Genomic DNA, 25,488 nt, shown 5'->3' with positions numbered 1-25,488 from the left:
CCACAGGAACAGTTTGCATGCCAATATGAATGAGTAGAGGCATCATCTAAGTATAAGGACAGACTTTTTGATAAACAAACACAGTTGTTTGAAGTGAATCCTTTATTTCAGACAAAACTGGTTTGATCAATGAACATAGATATGAGAATAAAATCTTCTTCATTCTATAAACATTTAACTTGTCTGAAGCAGTGCTCGGCCATGTGCATATATCTTCAAACTATGACCAAAGCAAGTACATTTAATTTTATAGTGTTAAAGATACTACAGAGCTTTTTTAATGTATTTTGCGCAGCGCACATTTTATTGTAAAACCCATCAGCCTTGACTGAGGCTACCTGCTTGGTAGACATACAGGGCAGATAAGTTATACTTCATGTTCTCTGGGAATCTTAAGGCAGTTGTAATTTAGACATTTATAACTAGATGTGAGCACACATTTATCAATTGTAAAAAAAAAATGAAAGAATAAAATAAACAGTTTGAAAAGCATTAAAGGGAAGAGGATACAATTATTTCCTGTCATAGTTGATGTTGTCTTTTGACCTTGAATTTCTGTGTTGAAAAGCAATCCACTCCAAGCATCAGGTGCAAGACTCATCCTGTGCATTTGCATTTGCATGCTGCATCAAGCCATAGCTCCTACGGAGTTGTCATACCCTCAACAGGACATGTTGTGGGTTGTTGCACACCGAGATGGAGCAACAAGAAATTACTGTTACTGTAGGTGAATCAAGATTAAAAAAAACGAACATGTTTTAAATGATCATTGGACTTTATTCAGTCATACAACCCTGTTTTCCATTTTTAAAGGTCCCCTATTATACAGTTTTCATCAATATATTATAGTTCTCAGATACAAAACATGTCTCTGAAGTGTTTTGCTTGAAATACCAAACACATCATGCATTGTAGCATCCCGTAAACCCCTCTGTTTCAGCCCTGTTTAAAAAGTTCTGATTCTCTGTCTGTTACTTTAGATGAAAATAAGGAGCCCCTCCCCACGCCCCTCTGAGAGATATTTGGTCAAAAAGAACACAATGGTGCTCTAGGAGGAGATTCAGGTGATAAGGTGGGCGGGTGTTAACTTGGTTGGTTATTGGCTAATGGTTACACAAGCCAAAAAAACATTATGACATCATAAAGTGGCCAAAATCTCTGCATTTTTTAAGAATTGTTCTATAACCCCATAATGTTTCTCTATGAAATAAAGGCAAAGTATGCATCACGTTCCTCCACCTCACTTAGGAAAGTCCTGGACCTGAAAATCCAATAAACATGAATTACAACCAGTAAATAGAAATTAAACTGCGGAGTGCATTCAAACATTATTTCGGATACATCTGTGCAGACTCCCAGAATATAAACTTAAATTGCATCTTGAAAAAGCATTTGGTCACAAAGAAAGAAGGTTTGCTCTCACCTGCTCAGACCAAGGGGTAGGTGGCTCGAGTAGCGATGCCGCACTGGTTGTGTTTGTTCCTGCTCATCTTGATGTAACCCTGGTCTCCCCACCCGAGGCCCCAGCTACAGAAACAAACACATTACCAACAACATTCAGCCCCACTATGTAAAGAACTACAATGTAAGTACCAACAGCAAGTATAGACAAATTATTGTTTTACTGATGAAAGAGAAATTATAGTAGAAATGAATTTTAAGTTAAGTTGAAGAGGTTGACAACGACCTGAGTTTGACTTAGTTTGACAGCTATAAATAAGACGCATAACTGCAGCTGTTTGTGGAAACAGGAACTTTGTTAATCCACTACTAAGAGATAGTATACGGTCCATACATTTAAATATTAGTACCATATTTTGGTATTTACCTGTTCTTCACCAGCCAGTAGTCATGTCCATTGTCACTGCCGTAACCCACAGCCAGTACAGCATGGTGCAACTCTGAGCTGCTGCATTTTGGCTCATCGTACAGTCCTAGAAACACACAAAGCCACATAAGACAGACATAAGTTTGAGTTAAATATATATAATATTTTCTGTCTGAGAATATACGTGTTTAGAACTGTTCACCTGAGTGATACAGCTTGAAGGATGCATGAGAAACATCAATGGACACAGACACAGGTCCCACGGTGGCCACAGCGTCTTTCAATGCAACTTCGTCTCCTTGGTTCACGCGGACGTAGCCTGTGCATGTGGCAGCGCTAAGGGCAGGGTTGTGATGGCATTCACCATCCTATTTGAAAGAAAAAAATCAACAATTGACAAAATGTGGAAATGTGGAAATGTCTTACGTGGAGGGCCAACATTTTGAAAACATTATAAATGAGTTGAGTTCCATCAGGATAGTTCCTAGGCAGGATTATGACGGCATATATAATCCTATTTGAAGGGAATTTTTTTACAATTGACCTTCTTTCAAAAAAAAGTTAAGAGGTAAACATAATCTTAAACAAAGGGCCAACATTTTGAAAACATTACGAATGAGTTGAGTTCCATCTTCAACTACACTTTTTAACATGTTAATGACACATTTCTGTCTTACACAGGATGCTGTACATTCAAAGAAGAGCCAAACAGATTGTGTTTACAATAGCCTGATAAGGGTAGGAGTTTTCCGTTTCTATCCCTCCGTTGGCTTCAATGTAATTGAAGGCGTGTTTCGTCAAGCCCCCATTGCAACCAGAATTCCCATAGTCACGGGAGCAGTCCACCAGCTGCTGCTCGCTCAGAGACACTAGCTTCCCTGTCTTCCTGAAGTGCTGACCCTCCAGCGAGCCAGTCTGAAAGATACATTTGTTAAATGAAACCAGGGTATATTGATGTAAAGTTTACTGTATTACCAAAAGAGAGAACAACAAGTAATGTTTGTACATACTGCACTGAAGGCCCAGCAGGAGCCACAATCCATCTGGTGCTTGACTTCAGTCACATATCCCTTATCCCTCCAGTCAACATTGTTGGGCAGATCGGTTTCTCCAGTTAGTCGGAAAAAAGCAGGACCAGTTTGAGGCAGAGAAGTGTTGAAGAAACCGAGACAACCCCTGGAAATCAGGTGTCTGTACTCTTCATTCTCCTGATGAAGAAGAGCAAAAGTTTAATTTATTAGGGTCTTTAACTAAAACGCCATTCACTGCATCCTCACATGCTGATTACAACCAATAATAGCAGTTTTTCATAAAAGTTAAAAACAAAAATACTTCAGAAACTATTTTTTTTTTTTCTATACATACCATGTCAGCGAATTTGGTCATGCCAAGGCGGTAGGACTTGATGCCCTGATCAGCCATGATGTTGTGCTTCTGCACCAGTCTGCGGTTGTTGAGCCAGATTTCCATGCGCTGAGCCTCCTCTACCGGGGAGTTGTAGGACCTTCCTGCCAGCAAATTAGAAACAAAAAGACTGATTCTCCAGTAAACAGATTTCCCTTTATTAGCTGAATAACTAAAGTGTATGCTGTAAACTTCTTAACACGTGGGCAGATCACACATTGCTTTACTTTAGACGTTTAGCGGTGTTGTGTGTAAGTGTGAGTATACATTTAGCACACTCCAAATGTAAGCCTCACAGGCAGTTTTTCCAATGAAAACAGATCTACTGTGATTGACAACAGACAAATGTCACCAAATATTGTCTCACCAAACTGGACTTTCCAGGCGTGGAACTCCAGGTCATCTGAAGAGATGGAGGCACAGCTAGCCACGGACAGAGCAGCAGCAGCAACCAACAACAGCTTCATCCTGACTGACACACAAGCAGAAAAAGCAAATAGATCCTTTGTTATTTACAGAAAATCATACAGGTTGAGATTAAACTCTTTCACTTCTACTTTTTCTCACCAACAATGTATCTATTTCCTGTTTGCTTTGAATCTCTGTTTCTCTTCCTCATACTCTCAACTTCATCAGTCTCTGTTTATTTGAATCAATGTCCCTTTACATAACCTTACATGATTCACTTAACAACTCTGAATCTGTTCTTTGGATAGGTGAGCCATCATGTTCTGGTTTCATAATGGTTCTGCAGTTCTTGGTGTATGTGCTGAAGTAAAGTACACGAGAGGACACCTCTTGCAGACCCAACACTGAAAAACACTGTTTTATTTTTACATTTAATTATAATTCCAATTAAATAGCAATGTGAATTCCTTTAAAAAGGAAATGCAGAAATCAAAACATCACATTATACAAATATTCAGGGTGTAATATGTTTTACATGAAACCTAACCAACTAAATTATGCCAAACGTGATGTTTGTACATACTGCGCTGAAGGCCCAGCAGGAGCCACATTGCTTCTGATCCTTGACTTCAGTCACATATCCGTTATCCTGTCTGTCTGGCAGATCAAGTCCTTCAGGCAGTCGGAGAAAAGCAGAGCCAGTTTGAGGCAGATAAGTGTTGAAGAAACGAAACCAAGGGAACCCTGGAAAATCAGGCGTCTGTACTCTTCATTTTCCTGATAAAGAGGGGCAGAAGTTTCATTTATTAGGGTCTTTAACTAAACCGCATTCACGGCATCCTCACATGTCGATTTCAACCAGAGACAATAATAACAGTTTGTCGTAAATGTCAAGAGTTTAGAACAAAAAATATGCAAACACTATTTGTGTTTTTTTTCTTCGTACCATGTCAGCGAATTTGGTCATGCCAAGGCGGTAGGACTTGATGCTCTGATCAGCCATGATGTTGTGCTTCTGCACCAGTCTGCGGTTGTTGAGCCAGATTTCCATGCGCTGAGCCTCCTCTACCGGGGAGTTGTAGGACCTTCCTGCCGGAAAAAAATAGAATTTATTTTTTAAATGTTCCACTCAAGAAATTTCCACTGATAAGATGAAAAACAAAAATGTATGCTGTAAACTTGTTATCATGTAGGCAGAGCACACATTCCTTTACTTAGACCTTTAGCTGTGTTGTGTGAAAATGAGTACACATTTAGCACACTCCAATTGTAAGCATCACAGGCAGTTTTTTCATAGAACAAAGATCTACTTTGTTCGACATCAAACCACAATAATTAGAAATAGTCGGATAAGAGTGTCTCACCAAACTGTAGTTTCCAGGCATCAAACTCTGTCATCTGGAGAGATGGTTGAACAGCTGGCCACGGCCAGAGCAGCAGCAGCAACCAGAAACAGCTTCATCCTGACTGACACAAAGATCCCTTGTGACTTGCAGGAAACCACACAGGTCGAGATTAAACTCTTTCACTTCAGCTTTGTCTCATAAACTTTCCTTTATTCAATGTACCAGCTATATTGCCTGCTTCCTTTGAATCTCTGTTTCTCTTCCTCAGACTCTTTCTGAACTTCACCAGTCTCTGTTTATTTGCATCAATGCACCTGCAGTACAAATAGTGTTTGCGCTTGTCTATCTCTGTGTTCCCTATTATTTCTGCTGTGGTTGCTTACCTGCCTCTATCAAATGGATGTCAAGTTTGAGGTCTGTCCGCCTGTAGGTGATGTAGGGCTCTGCATCTGTACTTTGGTGAGTCATCATGTTCTGGTTTCAAAATGGTTCTGCTGAAGTAAATTCCATGTACAGCATACAACACCTTAGACCGTCATATCATACAAGGAGTTACTTCCAAAGAAACCCCAAAATAAATGCGGATAAAACGGAAGAAACCTTCGGAAGAGCAACAAAGGAGGGATCCCTCTCCCTGGAAAGACAGACGTGCAATAGATGTTGTGTGTATAGATTAATAAATAATCATTTCGCCACAAACACAATTCATGATCCAGGTGTAACCTTTAATACTGACAACCTGCCAGGTGAGAGACTCAAAAACTCTGAGGATGACGCCCTGGATGCTAAGTTAGTAACCTGCATTACTACATGCATTTATGGGACATGAGTGCATACAGATGTGACATTTCCTCAACAGTATAAGCCTATAGCAGCATAATAAGGAGCTGGTCCAAGGCAAGCCTGAGCCAGCCCTAACTCTAAGCTTTATCAAAAAGGAAAGTCTAAAGCTTACTCTTAAAAATGGAGAGACAGTCTATCTCCTGAACATAAACTGGAACCTGGTTCAACAGAAGAAGAGCTTGATAGCAGAAGGCTTTGAATGTAATGTCTTCAAGGCATTCTTGAATTGTAATTGTGATTGATTGATATAACTGAGTACCATTTGTCGTGAATCGGCACAATACAAATACAAAAGGAACACTTTAGTTCACAGATCAAGGTTTGTGTGTGCTTATGCGCTCTTGAGAAAGAGGTTGGCATGTGTGGAGTACACACCTAGATGTTCATGTGCATTAGTGTGTGTAAAGTTACCGTTAAATTGTTTGATTCTGCAGACAAACAGAACACTTGGTTTTCAGAGTTTTCCACCACCACAACTCCAACATTATTTGCTTTCTCTTGACCAAAACAATACACAAATAATTCCTTCTAATTTAACTCTGGATAATAAGCACACAAAAAAAAACGGATGGAAAATGACACAAACACGGAATGGCTGCTTTTATAGTCGTTTTTTAGCCAATATACATTTTGCCCAAAAGATGGCGGTATTGCACATTGGAACGCCAACATTTGTAATATTGAATGAGATGAGTTCCATCTGCCACTAAACTTTTTGCAGGATAATGACAAATATCACTAAAGAAGTTTTCAACCAAACAGATATTGTTGGTAACACTTTATTTTGATAGTCCATCAGTTGACATTCATCAACACAGTTTCAACAGACAAGTAACATGCATTCAACTAACTGCCAATAGAATAAGGTACATCTCAAGTGTTGATCTATAGATTTTACAAAAAGTGCCTGTTGACTGTCAACATGTTTTTTTGCAACAGGTTATTAACCACTATTCAACATTACGATCTGTAGATTGTGTCAGCCTCTTCAAAATTGACAATCAACTACTCAAAATCAATCTGTCAGTTGAAAGTCAACAGGGTCATGTCGACTATCTGTTGATAATCTGTTGAGTCAAGATGTCAACTAAAGATTACATTAAGCATTAGTTGATGATCAACAGATAAGCAACTAAAGTTAAGTTGACGATCTGTTGATCGTCAACTAATCTAGAGTTGACTATCAGCATACTTTTAGTAGGCATTCTCCACTGAGTTTGTAGGCATGTGTTAGGACTATCCAATTAAAGTGAAAAACTGTTGAGAACAGTAGAACGTCTATAACCTATCAACAGAACACATACATTCATCCACTAATTATATGCAACAGACATGGGAATAAAGCGAAATTTTCTGAACAACTGATCACAAACACTGGATAACTGAAGTCAATACCAGGTTATAAAGCACAGTAAAACAAACACTATATGCAGCATATCAGAGAAAGAAGGCTTTTTTATTTTAAGAATATATACTACACATATAGTAAAAACACTGAACAGTTCTGAAATGGTAAAAATAAAGTTTGAAACAGATTATCTATCAGCTGGTAGTCAATACCAGGCAAACGAAAATAAATCACTGCGCTGCAGATTTTTAAAGTTTAATAATTATAAATAAAATAAACAACGAAAATTGACCAACAGAAGAACATTACATTATTGATCTACCCTTAGACCAAGGTCAATCTTTAAAAACAGGAAGACCCCCCACCCCCACAACAACAACAACAACAACAACAACAACAACAACAACAACAACGTTCAACCCACATTCAGAATTTCCTGACAGAAAAGGGGATGAGCTGTTTGTTGCTTTTCATTTCAACTTTCTTTTCTGCCAGTTCACCAACAATTTTTTTCTGAAAAAGTTGTGCTAATTTCAAAATTGTGTATTTACCCTTGAACTGGTCTAGGACACTTTTATCCACCAGGAATACTTCTGCAATTGCTGCAGTGTCTTTCACAGCATTTCTTGAAACTCAAGCTTTCTTGAAAGCTTTGGTCATCCTGAAGCCTCTCTGCACCAGTTTAAGGACACGCCGATATCTTCTCACCACATCCGAGATGGAAGAAACTGAAAAATAAAGAATACATTAATGTCAATAAATGTTATGGCCCCCCAAGGATTGTTGTGGTGCGTGAATCGTGTGCAGTGTCTTAGTTGCAGGGTGAGCCATAGTGTTTATTCCATATTTTCTCTTGAAAAGGGACTACAACTTGGATGAATGTGTGTGTCTTCCCGTTTGTTTTAGAACATGTGTTGTATTTCATAGTAGGTACTAGGTAGTGCCAGTTTGTGGCAGAGAAGTGTTGAAGAAACCGAGGCAACCCTGGGAAATCAGGAGTCCGTACTCTTCATTTTTCTGATGAAGAGGGGCAAAAGTTTCATTTATTAGGGTCTTTAACCAAAACGCATTCACTCACATGCTGATTACAACCAGGGACAATAATAACAGCTCGTCATAAATGCCATGAGTTTTAAACTACTACTAACTAATACTGCAGAAAGTACATTTGTGTTTTTCTTTACATACCATGTCAGCGAATTTGGTCATGCCAAGGCGGTAGGACTTGTTGCCCTGATCAGACATGATGTTGTGCTCCAGCACCAGTCTGAGGTTGTTGAGCCAGATTTCCCTGCGCTGAGCGTCCTCTACCGGGGTGTTGTAGGACTTATCTGCCAATCAGAAGAAAAACAATCCATGATGAATAATTAACTGAAAAACAAAAGTGTATGCTGTAAACTTCATATCATGTAGGCAGAGCACACATTCCTTTACTTTAGACCTTTAGCTGTGTTGTGTGTAAATGAGTACACATTTAGCACACTCCAAATGTAAGCCTCACAGGAATGTTTTCCACAGAACAAAGATCTACTTTGTTCGCCAACAAACCACAATAATGAAAAAAGTCTCACCAAACTGAAGTTTCCAGGCGTGGAACTCCAGGTCATCTGAAGAGATGGAGGCACAGCTGGCCACGGCCAGAGCAGCAGCAGCAACCAGCAACAGCTTCATCCTGACTGACACACAGACTGAAGAAAAACAAACACATCCTTAGTGACTTGCAGGAAACCACACAGGTTGAGATTAAACGTGTTCACTTCCACTTTGTCTCACAAACTTGTCCTTCCTTCTAGCAATGTATCAGCTCTATTTCCCGGTTCTTTTGATTCTCTGACTATTTATCAACAGCAGTACAAATTGTGTTTGCGCTTGTCTGTCTGTTTTAGTGTTCCCTATATCTGCTGTAGTTGCTTACCTATCTCTCTCAGTTGATGTGGCGTTTGAGGTCTGTCCACCTGTAGAATATGCAGGGCTTTGTTAGGGGACCTTCTTATATAGCTGACTGCAGTTCATAAATAAAATCTGAAAAGCACGTAATGAAATATTGGAAAATTGCACAATGCACTTTATTCGGGAAACATACAACATGGTCATCAATTCCTTTTCTCAACAAAGTTATACAATAGAATAAGACACCCTCTGTCCTCAGACCCTTACATCAGACAAGGAACAAACTCCCAAAGAAATGTGGGCGGTCCTTTGTGATGTATTTTATTTCTACACAATATAAATATTTGTATCATATGGGTTTAGTGTACATAGTTTGTCAAAACAATAGTTATATGATAGTACCTAGTAAGTTTGATTCTGAAACCATCAAGTAAAATGTTACTTTATACATACTAAAGTGTGAAAAGTACACTCCATACAATCAAGCATTTACATCAACAGTCAGGTGACAAGAACAAGTCATCAATCGATCAATCCAATTTTACTTCACAAAGTACACATTTTTTTCAGGGACCTTTACAAAAAGTGCAGCATTCGACACCCCCTGTCTAGACCTTTGCAGCAAACAGGTGTAAACTCCCATAGAAACGCCACAATTAATGAAGAATTATTGGGGAAATGATAAAATGAGGGATCCCTCTCCCTTGCCAGACACATGAGCAATAGATTTTGTGTATAGACAATAGACAATCAGAATTATAAAAAATGTAATAATGCATCATGGAGGACGTCAACATTCTTCAAGGTGCTGCCAAAAACAATAATGTAGGCGTCAGGCAGGAAAACGGCAACAGGTGCAGCCACGACTCATGATCCTGACATAAATAATACTGGCAACCTGCCAGGAAAGAGATGGAAAAACTCCTGGGATGACGCCCCGGATGCTAAGTTAGTATCATGTTTTTTTGGGAACAGGAAGAGAGATGAGAAATTAAACATGAAATTTCCTCGACAGTCAAAACCTATAGCAGCTATCTATAAGCGTCATTAAAAAGAAAAGTCTTAACCCTTACCCTGGCTTTCATTGTATTTTAGGCTGTATAAACCATGAGTAACCATACATTATTGGATGCAATGCCCTAGTGTGCCTCTACTGTGACATGTTTACATGCTTTGATGTTTGAAAGCACTTTATTTATTTTGGTTAGTGATTGTTCGACCGTTCAGATATGTCCCGCCTTAAGTCTACCACGTACAATGTGTTGGAGCGCTAGCCAATAGAAGCATGGGTGTAACGTAATGATGTCACTATGTTACTGAACTAAACAAAGGATTCCAATCCAGGGCGTTTCAGAGAGAGGGGCGACTGTGTTGGAGAGAAACCTCCTCTGGCGTGATCCTTAACACACTAGAGAAAAATGAGAACCCCCAAAACTATTATAACCATAACATTGAGCCAGTTTAGAGCAGCTAATACAGGAGTAATATGGTCTTGTTTTCTAGCTTTTGTCAATACACATGCTGCACCATTTTTGATCAACTGAAAAGTCTGAAGAAGCATTTGGGTACAACCTGAAAAAAAGGAATTACAATTGTTTTGAGGTAGGATTTGCCTTGTCTATGTAATGGTACAAAGTTGAAAGAAGGAAGCCATTGAAATCAGTTTTTTAAGGAAGTTAAAGGACATACCCTGATAAGTTGTGCTGGAGGCCAAGTTATTGCCATCCACAGTAAGTATGTCATTACATGATTTGTTTCAGAGTTGTTTGGGGCCAAGATAAATATGGTCAGTATTGTCTGTGTTTAACCTTAAAAGGTGGGGTTCATCAACTTTTGTATGTCCTTAAGGCCTTTCTTGAATTGTATTTGACTAATTGGTTTCATTCTGGCTGGTTTTATAGATATAATTGAGCATCATGGGTCATGATTCCCCACAACTTCCTCATTGTGGATATCTTATTTTGGTCGCATGTCGATGTCGTTTTATTCGTCTGCATCGGCTTGAACATGACGTTTATGACACTTAGCTAATAGCTTTGGAAATAAAATGTGAACTGTCTGAAATGAAGGAAACAGCTTTTTTACATCATTATTGCCATGGTTACTAATAGTCAGCTACCAGGCTGCTCTTTAGACGGCTATTGCTTCCTCTTGACCCAAAACATACACATCAACAAATTCCTACTAAGATAATGGTGGACAATAAAAAAAGAACAAATAATTTAAGTATAATTGTTTATTTTTAAATCAGTTTATTTTACGCTACATTTATTGCATTTAAAGTGCAGAAAGACACTGTACAACTAACATCCATGAAACAACAATATGACATATTTTTCCATAACTCAGTTTCTTTATTAAATGTAAGCAAAATCTGCATCATTTTCTTCCACCTCATTTGGGACTTTTCTGGACCTGAAAATCCAATACACATGAATTACATCCAGTAAATAGACATTAGGGTGCATACACGCATTATTCAGGATACATCCGTGCAGAAAGCCTTGTTTAAATTGCATTTTCAAATAGCATAATGAGAAAATAAACTTTGCTCTCACCTGCTCAGACCAGGGGGTAGCTGGACGCAGTAGCGATGCCACACTGGTTGTGTTTGTTCCTGCTCATCATGATGTATCCCTTGTCTCCCCATTCTAGGCCCCAGCTACAGAAACAAACACATTACCAACAATATAAATCTCCTGTAAAGAATCACAACAGTGGTAAAAAGAACAGGTAGATAAATAGTGATTGGTTTTCTGATAAAGATAACTTATAGTGGAAATTCATTTTAAGTTGAAGAGCTTGACAACTGTCTGTCCACGTGTAGGTGCTAGCATTAAAACAGTTCAACATTTCAAATATGAGCAACATTTTTATTGTATTTACCTGTTCTTCACCAGCCAGTAATCCTGTCCATTGCCACTGCCGTAACCAACAGCCAGAACACCGTGGTCCAACTCTGAGCTGCTACAATCTGGCTCATCATACACTCCTAGAATCACACAAAACCACATTAGACAGACATATCTTTAGGTATAAAAAAAGGAATACCCTCTAATACTTTATATATTTGATAAGTATATTTTCTGGCAGTAAAGGAGTATTTATTACTGCTCACCTGAGTGATACAGCTGGAAGGATGACTGAGAAGCGTCAATGGCCACAGACACAGGTCCGATGGTGGCCACAGCTTCCTTCAAAGCATCTTCGTCTCCTTGGGTCACATCAACGTAGCCTGTGCAACTGGCACCAACCATGTTAGGATTGTAACGGCACTGTCCATCCTAAGGTAGAGAGACAAGTATTTTGTAATTCACCAACTTTTTCTAACTAAAACTCTGACCTAATAAGAGATGGATTTCTTAGTCACAAGACTTTCTGTTTTAGGTCACGATACTTTGGGCTCCAAGATTGCAGTACTGCGCATTTCTTACATGGAGGATTGAAATTTCCATCTATACTTTTTTTCCCATGATAATGACAAATTGCTATCTGACATCTAGATGTTTCACATATTATATATGTTTAAACCAAACTGCTTGCTGCTTACCTCCCCCTCATAAGGGTAGGAATCCTCTGTGTCTATCCCTCCATTGGCTTTAATGTATTTAAAAGCGTTGTCCATCAGTCCTCCATCACAACCATAATTTCCATAGTCACCGGAGCAGTCCACCAGCTGCTGCTCGCTCAGAGACATCAGCTTCCCTGTCTTCCTGAAGTTCTGACCCTCCAGTGAGCCAGTCTGAAAGACAATTTATTCCAATTTAAACCACAAGACAATTGTGTAAAGTTTCCTGGACACCAAGTAATGTTGGTACATACTGTGCTAAAGGCCCAGCAGGAGCCACACTGCTTCTGATCCTTGACATCAGTGACATATCCCTTATCCCTCCAGTCAACACTTTTGGGCAGATCGGTTACTCCAGGCAGTCGGAGGAAAGCAGAGCCAGTGCGAGGCAGAGAAGTGTTGAAGGAGCCGAGGCAACCCTTGGAAATCAGGTGTCTGTACTCTACATTTTCCTGACAAAGAGAGGCAAAAGTGTCCTTTATTTTAGGTTTTGACAATGATAACTGATTGTGACAAATGGTAAAAGTTTTAAACTAAAAGCAGAAACCACATTTGTGTTTTTCTCTTCATACCAAGTCAGCAAAGTAGGTCATGCCAAGGCGGTAGGACTTGATGCCCTGATCAGCCATGATGTTGTGCACCAGCACCAGTCTGCGGTTGGTGAGCCAGATTTCCCTGCGCTGAGCCTCCTCTACCGGGGAGTTGTAGGACCTTCCTGCCAATCAGATAAGGAAATATTTAGTGATAAATTATTAATCCACTAATTCTGTTCCAGCAAAAAGATTTCTCTTTATTGTCAAAAAACTATGTTGGCAGATTACAATTCCCTTTACTTTAAACCTTTAGGTGTGTAAATGAGAACACAGGTGCATTCTAAGTAAGTAGGTAGACCTTTTCCCAGTAAACAGAAGAATACTGTATTTGACAACAGGCCACATAAAAAAAACAAGTCTGATAAAATAATCTCACCAAACTTGAGTTTCCAGGCATGGAATTCCAGGTCTTCCAGAGAGATGGAGGCACAGCTGGCCACGGCCAGAGCAGCAGCAACAACCAGCAACAGCTTCATCCTGACTGACACACAAGCAGAAAAAGTCAATCATTTCCTGCAGGTTGAGGTTAAACTCATTTACTTCAGCCCTGCCCACACATTCTCTGCCCGGTTTCTTTGAACCTCTGTTTCATCTCTCCATCAAGGTCTTTCTCGCTGAGTCTCTGTTTCTTATTTGCATCAATGCACCTGCAGAACACAGGAAGTGTGTGTGCTTGTCTGTTGCATGTTTCCTATTATTTTTGCTGTGGTTGCTTACCTGCCGCTATGTCGAGTTGATGTGAAGCTTAAGGTATTTCCACCTGTAGGTGATGCAGGGCTGTGTTAGAGAGACATTCTTATATAGCTGACAAGTTATGACTTGCCGTTTGTCCAGTCAGGCGACTGTCAGCTGCTCATAAAGTGAAATAGAAAAGGAAGAGAGTGTTAATCATTGAAAAAGGGAACGGCAAAGTAATGAATTATAAGAACATTGCATGATTCACATGTTTTGGGAAATATATATACAAATCCCTAAATGCTCTTTTAAGAACTCTATTAGTTAATCATCAGTTTTGTTTTTGGGAATCACACCATCAAAGAAGGGGAAACACAGCCTGTATGTGGTTTAGCATGACATCTATTAAAACATTGTTGGGAATTGTTTTTCTGCAGTGCATTCTGATTTTAGTAAAATAGTGCTGGCAAATCTTCTGACATTTTTTCAAAAAGACACATAATGCAATAACATTATTTATGTGGTAACCATGTTTTACTGGAAACCTAAACAACCAAGTTATACCACACTGGAAAATGTGTTTGTAGCAAGCAAAACATTTCTTGTTTCCGGTTATGTATGTGTTACTTTAGCTAACTCCCACTATGTTTCTTTGAGCAATTTTCATAAATGATGTTGTTTAAATAGTTTTCAACCATAATTTCCCCTTAAAAATACTGTAAAGTGTGTTCTCATTCTTTATTTATTAAGATACACAAACAAATGGAACCAACATTGTCAAAAACGTACACATTCTCAACAAATATTCGGAACTTTAAATGTTTCCCTTTAACCGAAAGGCTTTGGGAGATTCTGAAATACTTCAAAGAAATATCTACAAAAACATTCTGATAAATGACACCAGCACTTGCTAGTGTTTGTCTCATGATTCATTGGTATTTCCATTTACAGTTGTTCAAGACTTCCTTTCTGTTTCCATACACACATCCTCTTTTTAATTTGCATATAAGAAACAATTAGTTCAAGCAGAAATCATAGTTGGGAATTGAATTCATTAATTTGTTTCTAAGTCATCAGATGATGGCAACCTACATATGAATTATTATAATCTCTTTTTTACATTTTGTAGAGGCAATATTCAATCTTTATTTCAGACTCAAGGTCCATATCACATACAAAAGACAAGACACACATCAATAAATAAGATAACAATCTAAACACAAAACAGATAAAAACAAACAGATAAAAAACATAAAATCAGTCCAATCACAGCTAGCCACACATGCTCACTGTCTGTATAGGCTATTGCGCCAATGTCTCCAAATCATGGAAGAGAACAGAGTAGAACTCTTCACAGGGTTAATTAAAATCGAGATAACATGATTTTCCGAGTCTTCTAGGCGACACATGAATTTGTACATTAACTTTTTTAAAAGGGCTTGACAAGTAGGTACCCCCAAGTTAAATGTAATCATGTTATTGTCTTTGGCAGTTCAGATTCTCTCTCTGCCCCGCTCTCGTGATGCCTGTAGTCTCTCTATCTCTGCGTGTCTGTCCGTCTGTCACAAGGCTTTCAGGTCAGCAGGACTTAAGGCAATAAAGATGCCTTGAAAAAATGGAAAAACTCTGACCGAAGCTAAAAGTTTACAGATGTCATTAAACTCTATGAGCTTGTCTCGTGTTTCTGCCTGTTTGTGGGCAGTCTCTCGGACATGGGTGAAGTTTCAGTAATGTTTGTACATATGTTTGGGTTATTTGCAAATATTTAATTCATTTGGTAATTCATATTACAGCACTAGTTTAATTGTATTATATAACACTTTAATTACTTGCTCATAAAAATAAATAATAATAGAAAGACACATGAGCATTGGTGGAAAAAGTACTTGGAACATTAATACCACAATGTCCAAAAGTTCAAATATTATCAGCTAATTATACTTCCAAAGTAAAAGGACTAATTCAGCACAAATATGGCATTTGTGACTATTCAATTAGACATAGTGATGATGAATAATACTGACGCAACGAGGTGTGAGTGGAATTTGACTGTTGTAGCTAGCTCTAACCCTTTTTTGGACTGCAAATGATTGAATACTTGTACCCAGGTTGAGAAGATTAAGGTAAAAGGAAAAAGTTAATTACTCTTTGTTGGCACTTCTACAACTCGTAATGTGAGGAAGGGCCCCAACTAGACACTGCACTTTTATTAGGCCTAGTCAGAGACTCATCTGAAATGTATTTTCTGTTGAACAGTGGCGGTTCTACGCCAATTTTAATGGCGGGGCCAGGCTGGGGCCAGTTATTTAATGTTTCAGTAGTTTTTTTTATTTAGAGTATTTGTTTTAGTAACTTTAAGTGTACAGTATTTGCTTTCATATGGTAATGAACCGTTTAATCTCCACTGTACATCCGGGTCTCTGATTTGATTTAGTTCCAATAAATCTTAATATTGTAACCTTTTATTTGGAGGGGGGCCACAGAGGGGTCCCTGGTCAGTGTTAGGGGGGCACTGGCCCCTGTTGAAGAACCGCCCCTGCTGTTGAAGCAAACAAGTATCAAGTAGATAGTCAAGTAGTTTTAAATGTACTTTAAAATGGTACAGTTATTAAGTAAATGCACTGAGTTACTTCCCACCACTGCAGTTGAGCAGCAGCTCTTGGCAGATCTTTCAGCTACTTTTGAGGGCACTGATCCCTATAGTTTCATACTGAAACAAAGTGATTCTGTATTCTTAAATCACATTCTGAAAACCGCTAAATGTGTGTGCGATCCTTTGTAATGTTTTGTGTTGCAACCCAATACAAAGATGTGACAAAACTGGGTTTTGGTGACATAGACTGTGAAGAAAAAGTTTGGCAAAATGCTGGCCCACATATTAAAAGAGCAGCTTGTTGGATTTATTGTGTAGCCAAAAATTCAAAGTGTTACTTTATACAGGAATAAAGTTTGTGATGTGCCTTGCATCCTATAAAGCATTTACAACAGTAGTCAAGTGACAAGAGTGGGTCATGAGTCGACACAGATCACATCGAACAGAAACACTTCCTAAGTTCATAGATCAAGGTTTTTGAGTGCTTATGGCCTTGAGGAAAAAGTTGAAGAGAAGCATGTGTGGATGTTTTTTCATACAGAGTATAACTCCTAGATGTTTACGTACATGTGCATTTGTGTGTATAGGTTCTGATTCTACCAGCAAACAGAAAAAAGTTTTGAGTGTTTTCCAACACAACCACTTCCACATTATGGATCACTTCTTTCGGTGTCATGTCATTGTGTTGTTTCCTCTGCATCAGCTTGCACATGACATTTATATATCTTAGATAATAGCCCTGGAAATGACATATTAACTTCCTGAAATGCAGGGCACAGCTTGTTTACCACTTTTACAGTCAGTTAACAGGTTGATTGTCAGAATATAAAAATAAAACGTTACATTTCACTGCATTTATTTTGGCAAATGTAAGAATGTATTATTTCTCAAACGAATGTGTCCCATATCATGTGACTGTCAACAATGAACCATCATGTGACTCCATATCTCTGGTTGAGAACTGGGTAATGTTAAGGGTTTGGCTTACTGTAAAATGTTGACTGTACAGTAAATCTGAGTGAATCAGCTGTTCTCAGTAAGTGTTGCTAAAGATTGTCAATGTTAGCTTCACTTCCCTTTATCGAAGTGAACAAAGGGAGCAACACCATCAACGTTTTTTCCAAAACTACTTCTGCTCAAAATCTAGTAAAGCACACTGCATGCATAATTAGGGTAAGGACCACAATTGTAGGCTGTACAGATTAAAAAGACACTTGAGGAAAATGTGTAATTTGTTATATTGGGCTGTATGAATTCAATTGTATTCCTTGTTGATGATCATCATTCTTAAAAATACATTTACACGGAGTAACTCCTATCAATCCCATTATTATCATCATTTTAAATCATATAACTGTCTGCAAAATGTGTGGACTGCACTGTTACTGAATTTCTTCATAAAAACAAAATGCAGTAGGCCTTAACACATTTGGCAGAGTTGGAGTTAAGACGCAAATTACAATATATACTTTTTTTTTTTTTCCTCAATTTTCACATCATATTAAAGTTAATATCTTTGGGTTTTGGACTGAAAAAATATATATATAACCTGGGAATTTGAGAAACTCTCAATTTTTCCACGTTTTATGTTTTGTTTTTTTAACAATAAAATAAATGCTCTATGTTTATCATCTGCTTGTTTTGTTTTTGTAAATGTTAGAAAATAGACTTGTAACATCTGTACTGTTAGAAAAGAAAGAGTGTGCCATGGACATTTATAATGTCCGTACTCCATAGTAACTACAACCTGGTCGCAGTTTTTTTTTTTAAATCGTAATTTTGTAGGTGACGTTTTAGAAAAACACCAGGAGAGGGCAGCATTTCCTTAGACTTTGCTCATATAGTACTGTGCGGTAAATTCCCTCAGCTCCCTCACGTTTCATTAATAAAAAAAATATGCAGCAGTTTTTCTCTTGCTTCTTCAGAACACTCAACATACTGAATGAATCAGTACATATCAATTGTATGATTAGCATCCGTAATTATTACATTCACCCCACACAAACTGTTAAATTATAATGGTTATCATGGCAATTATAAATGCTTTGAGTTTATTGACCTATAAATAATATATGGTGACAATAGCTGTGGGTACACGCTTGGTATGGATAGATATTTTAGGATCTGGTGTGAATAGGAAACCCTCATGCCCAGTGACAATACAAGTGTGAAAAGGCAGAAGGATGCTCGGCATGAGAAACTGAGAGGAACGCTAACTCGGTAAACTCTACTAATTTCATTACTCTACATGTATCCCCAGCTTAGAGCCAATCATATTGTTGGCTGCTATCTAGTGGGGGGTCACACATAACAGCCGTTAAATTGTGACAGTGGCCCAGACTGGCATACCTTAGCACATAATCTTATTATCGGATCAATAACACAGCAACATTTGGTGCATAGCTGAGATGGCTGGCTTCTTCTCTGGTTACACATTGCTAGCATTCACCACTCGTTCCCACTTTATAGGTGACAAACTGTGAATGAGGGCAGGAATTCAAATATAAATCCTTTTAAATGAGAGTCGCATAGCACATCCTAGATCACATCTGGCTGTGCTACTGTCTCTAAAATGCATAAAGCTGCTAAATTATCAACACTCTATCAGTGTGAAAGTTTCCACAAAACCTCCATTTCAACAAAGTGATCTCTTCCCAATGCTGAGTGGTATTTCATGCTTTAAATGAGTTATAGAACAGAAACAATTACTCATAATGCCATGCAAGTTGAACATTGAGGAGATGCGGAACTTTACCATAAAAATATTTATTGATATCACAATCTTCTTGGACAAATGAGAAATTACACACAAAGAAATGTCCCAGAAATATTCAGAAATCCTAAATTCATAACATCTAAGAATGACACAGAGAAATTAAGAACTAAAAAAAGAACATTTTCATCAAATTGAACAAACACAAGCTTTGAGTCTGTTAGGAGCAAACAAATAATTTTATAAGTGAACACATTTTTGTTTTTTTCTCCAAAAATGACCTTTATTTTCCACAAAAGATTCCTTCATGGATAAATGAGAAAGTCCACCCGAAACAAATGGTCATCTTATCTCTCTTTAGAAAACACAATAACACCATATTTTAAAACACTGGCCTAACCAAACATTTTTTGAAATACACATAAACACCAATAAATAGAAACACTTTATTTTAGAGAGCAAATAATAATAACAACAACCAACAAATCCAGATAAGTGGATGATGACAACCACTGTACCAACAAAGAGCATGAAACCAAGATAACCAGGGACGTTGGAGGGAATCCCTGCTTGATGCTTTTCTCACCTCCTGTCCCTCCACTCATCCCTCTATCTCTCTGTCCTCTGCAAAAGTCTGTTGTGATCATGTCTGTCTCAGTCCAAACAGGTCACTGTGGCTCACACCTTGCCAAGGCCTGTGCTGCACCGGCAGCATCAGGAGAGATGGAGGAAGAGAGATGCTGAATAGAGAGAGAACAGCAGCACAGATTATAGCCACTCGGTCTCTCTCTGCCTCTCTCTGCTTTATCTCCATGGTGCACACACGTCGACCTGGAGCAAGGCTGTATACTGGCAGGGGACGCCAGGAGCAGAGAGAAGGGGGTGGATGGACGGGGATGGAGTGTGTGGGGGGATAAAGGGACACGCTGCTTCAATAGCGGAGCAGGTCCAGGGACTAATTGGATCTGGTAATGGCTGGTCAATGTGACTGAGGGGCTCGTTAGAACCAATACAGCTCCTTGCCTTTCTTGTGCTGCTGGAGGCCTGAGAAAAAAAGAACAAGGGGAACAATGAGGAGAACAACAGCGAACAACAGAACACAGGTTGTCATGGAGCCTACTTTTGCCAAACATCCTGTTTTAAAGGGGGGAAAAGAGAGCTTCTTTAATGATTAGGATGTTATTATGTGTGCATGTGGGTGTGTGTGAATGGCTGTTTAAATCATAGTCTGTAGGTTTGAATGCATATGTTTTTCTGTGTTTGATTAAGTGTAATCTATATTCAATACCTGGAGTGAAATGTATTTAGAAATGAATGGGACCAATAAAACAAAATATTCACCCTGCAGAATTTCACCGTGCTCAATATGCTCAATTCGATAGTGTTTCATATTCTTTTATCCATAAATGATCTATACTTTCCATTTGCATTTGTTGAACCTGAGGTCTGAGTGTGTTTCTTTTCATTTTCTAATTTCCATATCTGATTTGTACACTGACTGTAAACAAAGGAACACTTTTCCCATATTGTTGTTGCTGATGCCTGACACGGTTGAGTAGTAATACCTGCATCCATGTTGAGGGCCAGCGACTGGCTGAGTTCTCCTGGTGGAAGCAGGCTGGGCCAGGAGGCAGTGGGGTCCAGCTTGCTCACTTCATAGTGGCTTTGCAAGGTAAGGGGATGAGGCGGCCTCACTGTGGGCATGAGCAGGGGCCCGTAGTGGGGGTCCAAAGCTGACGGTGAATACAGTTCATGCAGTGGCCTTGGGTGGCCGTAGGCTTGGGCCTGGGGATATCCCCAGCTCTCTGGTGGGTGATGATGCGAGTGAGGATGAGCGTGTGGGTGGGGATGAGCGTGTGGGTGTGGCAGCCCTGGGTGTAACGTTGAGGCGTATGGGTCCATGGAATAGGAAGGCGCACTCGTCTCACAGTGGGAGCGGCTCTGAGGCGGGGAGTAGTTACTGTCCCAGAAGGATGGGGGGAAGCTTCGTCGACTCCTGCTAGGCGACGGAGTATCTAATGGGAGAGGGAGACAGAGAAGGGAAGGAAGATAAACAACAATGACATTTAGGCCAAGTCACAAACTGTTGCACAACTCTGTAGTGAATCACTTTGATTTATAGAGACATGTGGTAAAGGCTTGAGCTTTGCGAGAGGAGCAACCCGTGCTAAAACGTAGATTTCACTCACATGACTGCTACACCCTCTAGCCCAGATGTCTTCCCCATTGGATCATACTGTCACACAGCCCAAGCCCCCAAAAGACACAGAAATAAACACAACCACATTCTAGCAGACGGAGGAAGAGAGAGACAGAGAGGGAGACAGAGAGACAGGTAGAAGGAGAGATGTCGTAATATCCTAGGATTCTATATAAGGTAGACGCTCTGACCTCGACGGAGCCCAAGAATCACAGATTCCTAAATCACTCGCTGTGGTGACATCTCTCACTCTCATGTCAGCCCAGTACTTCTGAAAGTCTCACAACACACTCACGCACACACACACACAGACACACACACCAAACTCTTTGGCCCTGTACTTCCACCCGCCGGCCCTCTCCAGTGTCTCCTGCACCCCCACCTGTTGTTTTCTCTGCTCCCCCCTCTCCTCGCCCTTGACAGAATGTCAGCGAGCCATTATAAGTTTTTAGCAGTATACTTATAGATATTCCTCTGAAAAAAGAAACCATGCGACACCATGAGAGCTAGTGTTTCCCTCTGCCCCTATCACACGGACCACAGCTTATATAAATCTGACCAGCATGCGGGCAACTGACTGAGCAACCATTGTGGGGCGAGAGCTGGAGTGATAGTCAGAATGGCAGCCGGAGAGACGTTTGAAGGGGATACGCCGACGAGGCTCTGCGCTTACAGCCATGTATAAACATAGCATCTGTTGTGAGGCAGGAAGCGTGTGTTAGTGCCGAAATGAAGACGTCCGACTGAACTAGGAAAGACACTAACAGTGGTAGCAGAGAGAGTAGGGGCTAGGCCCTATATGGATATTAAAGGGACATCTTCAGGCTGCTGGTAGAAAGGGATTTAGATGCTTCTAGAAGATTTGCAAAACACTAAGTTTGTACTTTGCAATACACATGAAAGCAAAAACCCTTATAATGCATTTTTTTTGTAATGCTTGTCAGGGTAACATTTATGTATGTGTATATTTTTTGTAAACATCCAAAAGTGTTATCATAAATTACAATGGACTATAATTAGTAGTTCTAAAGTGGCAAGTTTTTCAAGCGTGCCACACAATATAATGATGCCTACACTAACATTTTCCCAAATCTCCAATCCAATGGCACAGCATGCTTTCTCTTGCTCTTCTTAAAAGTGTTACGCTAACCAGAGTCAAAAAGTCCCTTTGGACTCTCAACAGCTCCTGGCCTTTGTGACCTCTGAACCCGACCCCCCGACCTCTCCAGGAACAACAGTCCCAACAAGCAGCTTTTTATTCCTGTCACATGATCACATCACCTGTCTGTCCCTCTGAACTGTCAACTCACACTGTGTGGCCTAAAAATCCATCTCAAGACATCACAAAGACAACTGTGGCACAGGTGCTCACATAAATAAATGGATATTATAATGACGCAGTGATGTAGTGGAGGGCAAAAAAACACCAAAACTCAGTTTCCCCGGAAAAAGGCTGACGTGAACCTTCATGAATTAAATGTGATGTAAACATCTTAGTGAGTCAACAGTAGCATTCTGATTGGAACCCATGAAAAATAAAAAAGCAGTATTCATTAAAATACATCAGCGGTTTTTTGTATGCTGTTCTGAAAATGCAATGTTTTTTACTTCTCCAAAGTCCACTACGTTTTGGTTTTTCCCACTATTAACAAAAGGACTGGTGGGTGCCTTTTTTATCATATTAAAAATGTACAAAGTGGTATACCTGTGCCTGGTTGGTCTGCTGCCCGCCGTTTGCCCTCTCCATCCATGTAGGAGCTGAGGGCCCTGGAGAAGTGCTCGTCCACCACGCTGCTGATGTCTCCCTGGTAGTAGCTGAAGAGAACACAGCGAGAAGTCAGGTACTCTGCCTCAGGGGGCTCCTGCTTCTCCTTGGGGCCCTCCTCTTGCCGTGAAGCCACAGGCGTGAAGGAGGAAGAGGAAGAGTTGGATGAAGATGAAGAGGAAGTTGATCCTCCAGCGCCTGGGCCCCCAGACATCCCCTCGGGACCCCTGGGAGTGTCCATAAAATCCCGGCAGAGAGGAGAAGTGCTGCTCAGAGCAGTGGGAGCCTGTCAGGGGGGGTTAGAGGACAAGCAGGGGAGGAGAGGGTTAAAACAGGTGTTCGAGAGGACAGTCCTGGAGCTGTCTATGACACATTTTGACATAATGTTTTTCTTTGTGTGTGGCTGCGCTGGCATGTGTGTTCGTGCGCGCAAGCAAGTGAGCGTGCGTGTGTCAGGATTTTAGTTTTGTGTGTGCAGAACTACTTCTGTGCTTGGTAAGACACCAACAACACTGCTAATTTAGATATTCGTGAATTACTTATGCAATCAAATACTCAAATAACAAACATAAAATTAAAAAACTACATTCTTACGATCTATCAGGTGTCTTGCTTTTACGCACCAGATGCATACATTAGCGGTGCCTCACATCAAGTGTCCCCATCACCCCGTTAACACTGAACAAACACTGAAAAACTAAATAATTATTACGAGAACATTTTCATTTTTGCTGGCGTCCTACCTGTAAGCTATTGATAAAAGCAGTCGGTGCGTACGGTGCGTAATGTCCATAGGCTGGGTACATAACATCCAAACAGCTCATGGTAAATGAGCGGTGTCTTCACTGCTCTGTGGAAACCGACCTTGTTGAGAGAGCGAGTGATAACATTCCGTTTTTTTTGCCGAGAAGAAATGAGCTCTGTGATCGCTGATCAGTGTGAGAAAGCCTTGGCCAGACTCGACATAGTCCCCCCAGAAGGAGCGCACCTCTCTGCTCACTGTGTGCGCCACAACAGCTGCAGCAGCAACGTGTGATGAGGTTTATGGAGTAAGCATGAGGCTGTCCTGTCCTGTACATCTCTGTGTCAACCCCTCCCACCTTTACCAGCCCTCCACCCCCAACATCACCACTACCACTCCCACTTCCACAACATTGTTTGCTTTGGTATTAATAATTAATTGGCCGTAATCATTGAAATCCTATGATAGGAGGAGTCAAAAGTAAATGCAGAAATCACGTCAAGGTCTGGGATTATAATATCTCCATTTTGACATAATATACTGGCAATATATAGGGATATACAGGTTTTTTTTTAAACTGGGAGCATCCGGTGACTAATTATGGCACAACAACTTCTTAATCCTAGTGTAAAATAAAGGTTAAATAGAATGTCATCTAGTTACACAAATAGAGTTGGATGAAGTCATTGAGTTGTATAACCACATGACAATGAACACATGATACTTGTGATTAAGTGATGTTTTATTTCTTTCCATGTACTGGGGGTACATAAAAATGTTGTGCTCAGTCCAAACTGAAAGTGTATCCGTGGTCTTAAAACAGCCATCGGTTGCCAAGTAAACCTTCAAGTCATCTGAACTATTTAGTGCGTTCCGAGAATGACACATAGGTGTCAACTATAGGTTGCATACACTGGCCATACCAACATAGAGGAGAAAGGGACTCTGCACAAATCTATGACAAATTATCACCTATCGGCAGTGCAAACAAAAAGATATTTTCACACACACACACAAACATACCTGATGACAATCACATCCAGACCCTGAAGCACAGGATTCATCCCTGACTATTTAAAATGACTCAAAATGCATCTTCAAGACATAAAACATATTATACACCAAGCTGGAAAGACTCTCCAGAAAGTGTAGTATATTTCTCTTGCTTTAAGGATTTATCAAGGCCTTATGTTTGGGCATGTCAGTCTTTTTGACGAGCACTTCAGAATGCCTAGGAGAACAGTGTTGAAAATGTGCAGAATTCCATGTACGAGTGTCAGATGAGGTGGAATGTCTCTGATGTATGCGAGTGGACGAGCTCCTGGGGAAGTTACATCGTCCCTCTGCTGCGTTCTCTAGATTGAGAACATGACCAACATCTTGCTATGCATACATCACACATAGTATGAATAACTAGTGGCAGGTTATTGGCATGCTAATGAACAGACTATGCTCTTAAATTGCAGTTGATGAGGCTGATGGGCAGCACTGGAGTTCTCACTTTGACGTTGTCAGGCATTACTGTGTTAATAGGAGGACTTTACATCATAGCACTGAAATCTAATACTGTGA

At 39.9% G+C, this 25,488-nt stretch overlaps 2 protein-coding genes across 3 annotated transcripts; both read right to left on the bottom strand.

Moving 5' to 3' along the window:
- Nucleotides 1-83: 83 nt before the first annotated feature.
- ctsl.1 (cathepsin L.1) lies at nt 84-18,031 on the bottom strand. The gene is made up of 21 exons (XM_079692843.1): nt 13,946-18,031; nt 13,605-13,709; nt 13,208-13,350; nt 12,890-13,087; nt 12,618-12,809; nt 12,186-12,351; nt 11,954-12,059; nt 11,632-11,729; nt 8,749-8,865; nt 8,366-8,508; nt 5,370-5,460; nt 4,587-4,729; nt 4,224-4,267; nt 3,600-3,700; nt 3,194-3,336; nt 2,839-3,036; nt 2,552-2,743; nt 2,031-2,196; nt 1,829-1,934; nt 1,424-1,527; nt 84-1,261 (listed from the first exon to the last, which is right to left on the bottom strand). Exons 2-20 carry the CDS (start codon nt 13,702-13,704, stop codon nt 1,428-1,430), a joined length of 2,547 nt encoding a protein of 848 aa, XP_079548969.1. The 5' UTR covers nt 13,705-13,709; nt 13,946-18,031; the 3' UTR covers nt 84-1,261; nt 1,424-1,427.
- A 1,215-nt stretch (nt 18,032-19,246) lies between these two features.
- On the bottom strand, nt 19,247-24,244 carry vgll2b (vestigial-like family member 2b). Of its 2 annotated transcripts, none has more exons than XM_079691982.1 (4): nt 23,918-24,244; nt 23,115-23,460; nt 20,775-21,224; nt 19,247-20,253 (listed from the first exon to the last, which is right to left on the bottom strand). In XM_079691982.1, the coding sequence occupies exons 1-4, from the start codon at nt 23,996-23,998 to the stop codon at nt 20,210-20,212; spliced, it is 921 nt and encodes a 306-aa protein (XP_079548108.1). In that variant the 5' UTR covers nt 23,999-24,244; the 3' UTR covers nt 19,247-20,209. The 2 variants fall into 2 exon arrangements, with proteins under 2 accessions (XP_079548108.1, XP_079548109.1); XM_079691983.1 differs by having other exon boundaries at nt 24,039-24,244.
- Between the last annotated feature and the right edge of the window lie 1,244 nt (nt 24,245-25,488).

This window comes from Notothenia rossii (genome assembly GCF_949606895.1).
Source record: "Notothenia rossii genome assembly, chromosome: 7".
NCBI classification, from domain to species: Eukaryota; Metazoa; Chordata; class Actinopteri; order Perciformes; family Nototheniidae; genus Notothenia; species Notothenia rossii.
The sequence above is the reverse complement of the archived record's forward strand: the minus strand, read 5'-3'. Positions and strand labels throughout refer to the sequence as shown.